The sequence below is a fragment of the Ctenocephalides felis genome, unplaced genomic scaffold, assembly GCF_003426905.1.
Source record: "Ctenocephalides felis isolate EL2017-DRISC unplaced genomic scaffold, ASM342690v1 CF-g0.4_SCAFFOLD_01492, whole genome shotgun sequence".
Taxonomy (NCBI): domain Eukaryota; kingdom Metazoa; phylum Arthropoda; class Insecta; order Siphonaptera; family Pulicidae; genus Ctenocephalides; species Ctenocephalides felis.
In genome coordinates, this window is record NW_020537646.1 from 30,490,886 (window position 1) to 30,498,486 (window position 7,601).

At 28.9% G+C, this 7,601-nt stretch overlaps 1 protein-coding gene and 1 long non-coding RNA gene across 2 annotated transcripts in view; both read right to left on the reverse strand.

The window, feature by feature from the left end:
• The window catches only part of LOC113371115, a 97,595-nt gene extending 96,626 nt beyond the window's left edge, over window positions 1-969 (reverse strand). Inside the window, exons 1-2 of the mRNA XM_026611761.1 lie at window positions 949-969; window positions 138-861 (exon numbers count right to left, since the gene is read on the reverse strand). Coding sequence (XP_026467546.1) covers window positions 138-861; window positions 949-969 — 745 coding nt within the window. The remainder of the gene's footprint in view (window positions 1-137; window positions 862-948) is intronic.
• A 99-nt stretch (window positions 970-1,068) lies between these two features.
• On the reverse strand, window positions 1,069-5,525 carry LOC113370537. The gene is made up of 2 exons (XR_003366576.1): window positions 5,460-5,525; window positions 1,069-1,410 (listed from the first exon to the last, which is right to left on the reverse strand). It is a non-coding gene; the product is annotated as an uncharacterized LOC113370537 (long non-coding RNA).
• Between the last annotated feature and the right edge of the window lie 2,076 nt (window positions 5,526-7,601).

Here is a 7,601-nt window from a genome sequence, read left to right on the forward strand (position 1 = left end):
GGGGGGTAATTTTGGATATCAACATGTATCTCCGAAGGGTGGGGGGTCCAAAAATGCTTAAAAACTTGCTCACGTGATTAATGGACGCCCCCTACTGTACGAGTATATGTCTATTTTTCTATAATCCTATTACTTACCAGGAGGCATAAATCTTAATCCGCCAACAGGAGCAGCTGCATACGGCAATCCCAGATACCTTTCCACGCCTGGTAGGGCATGTTGCATTTTTGCTTCTACGATTTGCCCTTGTACAAGGCCCTGTTTCAGCCTCACAATCCGTGTCGGCGTCAGCCCTTCTGCATAGTTGAAGTTAACTCCTTCTGCATCATCAGCATTATTTTGTCTCTGATTTGATGATGGAATCCCATAAGGATAATTTGACGAAAACTGATTTGGATTCAAGGAATCCCCAAATGATAACCGATCCCTAAATGAATTTCCTGTCGAAAAGGCGGACACAGATTCATCATCGTGGCCAGGATTGGAATAGAATCTGGCTCGTGTTTTTCTAGTATTTAATTCAATGGGGCCTGCATTTTCAGAATTGCTGATGATATCGGCGAGTACAGCATGATTCTTAAACATTTGGTTTATTGCATCCTCGTTTTCCAATAAAGGCGGTTCTAATTTTGTTTTGTTGCAATCAACTTTAATATTAATACTAGTATCTTTATTACGTGTGTTTAATTTTGAAGCTGGTAATTTTTTACCACTTTTGGAACCAGATAAAGAAGCATTTCTAGAAGATTTGTCTTTGTTTTTTGCGCTTTTGACGGATCGTTTAAATTTTTTAATCCTTTTACCTCTGTTGTCAGAAACGGATTCCTGAGGTCTTCCAATATTTTTCACAATAGCATTTATCTAGAATTCCCAATAAAATATCATCTTGCAGCACTTGCGATAAATTCGGGTCATTTTCAAAATTATTTAAAATATTTTTGAAACTACTTTGGCTTGGTTGGATATCATTATTAATCTCACTATTAATATTAAACGAACTACTTATTTTATTTTCAGTCCTTTCACTTTTGGAATCATCGACTATTGTCAAAAAATCATCAAAGTTTGATAATACTTGGTTATTGGAATAAATTTCATTTTCCGAGGAAGATTCCTTCGGATAATACTGATAATTTTTCGTAAAGTCTGAGTGTCCTATGGCAAATATTGTGTTTGATATCGAACACAACACTAAGGCACTTAAAGCAGTCCAATGATATTTTGATCGCATATTGTCACTTTGTCGTACTATTTTGCACTATTACTACACATTGTATAGATCAATATTTAAAACAATTTTAAACATATTCTTTAATCGATTTAATTGAATATATAGTTGAGCTACTTTTCAGCTAGCTCTACATTAGAAATCCATAAATTTTAATTCAATTAAAAACAAGGAACACCATACTTTAGGAAAAAATAAGTAGTCAATTACTAACCAAGAGTGTCATACTTTAAGATGTAAATTTTTATATGTATGTATTTATTCATTAATATATGATATTATATATATATATATATATATATATATATACATTAGGGTGGTCCTTTAATATGGACATTTTCAAATTTTCTTGCTCCCAAGGGCTCAATGGTTCCAAATTGATAAAAAACAATTCTCTAAAAGTTTTAGCTATTAATATTGTCTTTTAGATAGCAATTCAATCATAGTTTTGTATGGAAATAGCATGAAAAAATTTTCAAAAATTTTAAAAATGTTTTTAGATATAATTTGAACAAATGAATGAGTTTTATTCAAAATTTGAGGCTAAGTTAAAGCTAATTTTTTTTTTAATTTGATTGATTTGATTTGAAGTTTGATTGAATTGCGCAATATCTAAAAGTTAATATTAAGAGCTAAAACTTTCAGAGTATTATTTTTTATTAATTTGAAACCATTTGAGCCCTTGAGAGCAAGGAAATTCGACAATGTCCATATTAAGGACTACCCTAATATACATATATATATATATATATATGAAAATTATCGTGTTTTAAACAGTTTATGTAACACGTTAAACGATTTCGTAATAATATATTATTAATAACTATTGTTTTAAAAGAGATTTTTGCATTCGGAAATTAATATTTCTTTAGTAAGTATTGTAAACACAATCAAAAAACTTACTTATTTTGGAGCAAAATATTATAAACAATTTTCCCATAAATAGAAATTATAACTACAGTATATATCGATAATTCAGTGCCAGTGTTAAGAATAATAATAATTCGTGATGTATTTCTATAAATATTACAAATCAGAGGCGCAAATCCATTTGGAGGATTTCCCAAATGATTATTGCCAATCATTTAAATAAAATGATCAATTGATAGATGTTAATTAGTAGCATTCAAAATAATTGTAACATTCTTAGTAACATTTAAGAAACTTGAAAGAAAATTTGCATATTTAAAAAAAATCATAGAAACTAATACGTTTTTATATTAATGGGGTAAATATTGTTTAATTATATATTATATTGCTTATTTATTTTAGAGTCTTTATTAGTTTTGAATAGAAGTTAAATATTGTTTACCAATATTGGGCTCATATGGTGCGCATATTGGATTTCAATATAGGTTATATGTGAAAAAATATTGATAAACAATATTGGCTACACATAAAAAATTATGTTGCGCCAAGATTCATTTCTATTTGGTATAATTTGTTACAGTAAATTTATTTAAATACTTTGTTAAATTCTTACAGCAAATAAATTAAATAAGCTGCAATTTAATAAATATATAACATTAAAAACAATTATGACATACATCATGAATCAACAAATTGCATATTTGAAAATAAAATTAAGACAAATATTCTTCAATTAATTTGACTATTAGTAAAATTCTTTAAACGTATTCTTCATGTTTAAAATTGGTTCTATTACAAATCATTAAAAAATTAAAAGAAAAAAAAGCTTATATATCAAGTATAAATTAAAAAAATCTAGCATATCTAAATTCATTAGAGCATGATGATCTTTATAGCTTATTTATAGCATAAAATTCTATAATTCTGAGTCTATTTTTTTAAAACCAATTTTTATGAAATCTTCACTTTTAATCCACTAATATCAAGAATGTTCTAAATATTCAAACTATTTTACTTAACACGCACATTACACAACGTTGTGCACTGCCAAGAGCCAAATCGAAACTATTTTTATAAGTGCTGCCACGCATTTTGCAAGTTTCAGTTTGTTGACTTAAATCCCGCAATAAAATAACCAATGGAACACATTGTTATGGAATTTATGTATTATGAATCACTGGTTTGAATAAAGTGTTGATTTTCATCGATACACGGTTAAATAAAATCCAAGGTTGTTTATTCATAATAAATATATGCATGTTTAATCGAACACTTGCAAATTTTAATCGAACGTTCAACTAAATTATTAACTTCCCGAAGGAGAAGTTTATGTTTTCATAAAAAAATCCGATTTGCTAATTTTATGTTTTCTCGACTTTTCAAGCCATTCTGAATCGAATGAGACCAAATTTGAAAAAAGTATGTGTGTGTGCGTGTGTGCAAACAGATTTTTTGTGAAAATTAGAACTTTCATCGACGATTGCTCAAAGACGCCTGAACCGATTTCAGAAATTTAAAAAACTTTTTGATGTGTTCAATGAGGATTATCGCTTGTAGTTTTGTGCGACAATCGGCCGAGCCGTTTCTGTGAAATTTGCAAAAAGTGTTAAACTTTTTGTCCACATTAAGCTCATACTACTGAATCGATTTTAAAAATCGAACTGTTCGAAAGATATTAGCTGGGAATAATACTGATAAGTTTTTTGTGAAAATCTACCCAGCCGTTTTCTTGAAATAAACTGTGAAAAAAAAATTTAAGCCAATATTTATGGAACTTTTTGGTGATATATACCATGGTCTTATATAACTTACTGGGATTATTACGGCATTACGACAAGTAGTTTAATTTAAAAATCCATCAAAATTTGAGAAAATGAGTAGTTTTTTTGACGTTTGTTAGAATTAAAATTAGACGATTCCCTTGGTATAACGATAGAGTACTTAGTCTTAATAAGCGTATTATTAAAGTTTTACGGAAACTCGTTCAATTAAAAATTTATTTATTTTTGAAAATTTGCTTCTAGAAAATACTCCAATTAACGTGTTCGTTCGTTTTCAATTATGTGTAATAAATCCGCTCGGAATACTTTTATTCACTCATAAATTAATTTATTTTTGATTGATTAAGTCGATTATTTACACTAATCGGGAAGATCATATAACGTAAAGCTTTTTTCAGTTTTTTTTTTTTTCAAGACCGGTCAAGCCGTTTCTTTATAAGTAGCAGATACGTGCAAAAATGATCTTCTATGTTTTTGCCCAAATATACTAAGCCGAATCTAAAAATTTGAAAACCTTACAAAAAATATCAATTGGGAATCGTCCTGATTAGTTTTTGGTAAAGATCAGCCGAGCCCTTTCTTCGTAATTTACTGTTGATTTATTTTTATGGAACTTTGCACAGTGATAGAGGTTATGGTTCCTAAATTATAGTAGATCTACAAAAAATATTCAAATGCAATAAAGTTTAAAATAATGGGCCGCTCTTTTAAGGGATACAAAGAGCATGATCTAAGCACGTGTTTGTTTTTCCTAAAATTATTCATAACATTTTAACAAATTTGTGTAAAATAGTGAATTCTGCAATAAATTCTAATAATATAAAGCCCTACATCATACCAGGACGTCCAATTAATAGATTGGCAATCTATTTATACATTTTTTTTAAGTACGACCAAAAATTTGCTGATATTCAGGAGGGAATAGAAAAAAATGAAGTCCTACAGGGATTCTACAGAAGATAATAGAACTTGGGTTTAATATCACTTACACCTAGTTCTACCTTTTATTTGTATACTACTTTCAAATATTAAATGCAATACTTTAATGAACACACTCGATATTTCTAGACATTTTAAATTAAAAGCTAATATTTATACTTGTTTTCAATCAGTATATACTTTAACATAATAATATATCATTAATATTATTCGACAATTATATGAAATACTTTTGAACATATTTTGGCACTAACACAAGCCAGATGTGCAGGTTATTTTTAAAGTTGTTTTTAAGAAATCTAATGGGAACATTTTCTTGTAATTCGAAAATTTACCGGACGTGGCGTACATAAAATTAAATGACTAAGGACATTGTGTGGCTATTTGCAAATTCAAGCTAACAATTAAATTGAAATTAAAACAGCTAAGTGGAATTTGTTTATATTGATGTACCAAAACTTATAGAACTCAACACTACCAAATTTAAAAAACAATGTAAATACAATTAGCATTTATCAACTCGAACGCCCAATCAATAGATTGGCGTCCGGGTTAAGCGCAACCAGAAAATTTGCTGATGTCCAGGATGAAATAGGTGCAAATAATAATTTAAAAAAAATACAATTATCATGAAATTTAACCTTAATAATTCACCACACTGCACACAACAAACAACTTATTCACTAAATTATTTTTCCAGCTGTCACAACCGAGTGTCACGTTTACCATTATTTGGCAAAAATTAATTTCAACTCACTAACACCATCGTTCTAAACTTTCCACTGTAAACATTGTCTTCTATAAGAGAAGGTTTCCATTAAAGATAATCTTCGATAAATGCGAAGTACGAACTCTGTGTTTGACTTTAGAGAGCCAAACAAGAACATCTTTCAAATGCTAATAAGTAAAAGATTCTTGAGATACGTAAATATACATACTGAACTAACTGACTTCGGTACACATCCGAAACCAAACATACGTGAGCACTGAAAACAAGGAGGTAGTTGCAGGAGAAACTGTTAAACTATTTAAACGCCACATATTCGGGATTAAATATCAATAATGATTTTCACTTTGAGTGTTTAATAATATGCACTATACGTGATCCAAAACATTACATTTTTTATTTGATACAATATTATGGGTAATATGCTGAATTCGCATGAATTATAAATACTGAACGAATAAAACTAATAAACCATATCAATATGTAAAACTAGTGGTGTTTGGCATCGTGATTTAAGGCAAATTGCTGCAACTTTCCGTATCGTAATGAAATATTGGAGGATCATTAAATGTTTTCAAACACATCAATAGGAATCGAATATTTTTTGAACCATTCAAATCGGTTGATCCGTGCGCCCAAAAACGATGACGAAATATTGTATCCATACATATATACACACAAACAAACATATCAATTTTTCTTAGGTACGCCAAAGTATTCAGGAACCTTCAAAACGTGAAGAAATGTAAAAATTTTCAATTCGATTTTTCGACGAATACAATTTTTCCCTATGGTTAATGATTTCGCAAATTTTGTCAAAGAAGTATGTCAAAATTGAACAAAAAAATTTAAAATTTGGATATGGTATTAATGATAATATATGTAAGGTACATTATAATAAATTCTCAATAAAACTATAAATAATGTATATACAATTACAATACAATATACGATAAAAATACATTTTCAATTGTCATTTCGTACATAATTATACAAATCACTAAAAGTAATCGAGAGTTAAAAACAAGACATTGTGTTACTGGATAAAGTAGTATACATTTCCACGCATATTTTAATGTACCAATAAAACTGAATTGAACTCTTATTAAATTGGATCATTAAGAGCATCACAAAATAATAATATATCTTAAATAAAAATAATTTCAAATTGAACTCATTAAAACAATCACACTTTAGTAATAGTTAAACTATTAGAGTTGAAGATAAATTAGATTTTTTGAATATAATGTAATAAAATTTAAAATTTTATATTGTGGTTCTCTTATTCATGAAGTGTGATTCAATACAAAATGCCATCTTTTTTTGAATATGAATACCAAGGATATCTTTATATCGCCAAAAACTCATATTGTTGATCAAATAATAATCATATATTATTCGAATATTATCCCTATTTAAATATTCTTATATAATAGTAATATATGATTATTATTATTATAGATTTAATTTTATTAACTTCCCGTAGGGTAAGTTATTATAATAAATCGAAAATCGAAACGTTTCGTTTTTGAACATTTTGGCATACCTCAGAAAAAAAAGGATGTGTATGTGTGTGTGTATGTGTGTGTGAGTGTGTGTATGTATGTATGGATACAATTTTTCGTCCACTGCTTCGGGCGCACGGGTCAACCGATTTGAATGGTTCAAAAAAACATTCGATTCCTATCGATAGGGAAAAGAGCTGACTAGTTTTGGCAAAGGCATGTCTAGCCGTTACGGAGATACGAAGCAAAGAGTGCAGAAAATAGAAACCGAGTTTTTGAGAGATCGGAGCATCGGATTTGAATGATCCCATAAACATTCAATTCGTAACGACGGGGAGAAGGCGTGATTAATTTTTGGCAGAGGCAGGTCCAGCGGTTTCGGAGATACAGAGCTAAATGTGCAAAAAATGGCAGTTTTTGAGTGAACTAAGCGTCCGATTTAAATGTTTTCAAAAACTTTCTGCTTTTTTAAACAAAATGATTGATTTTGGAAAAATAAATTTGCTTCAATTTTTTTTTTTTTTTTTGTATATCGAAAATAATTCAGATTT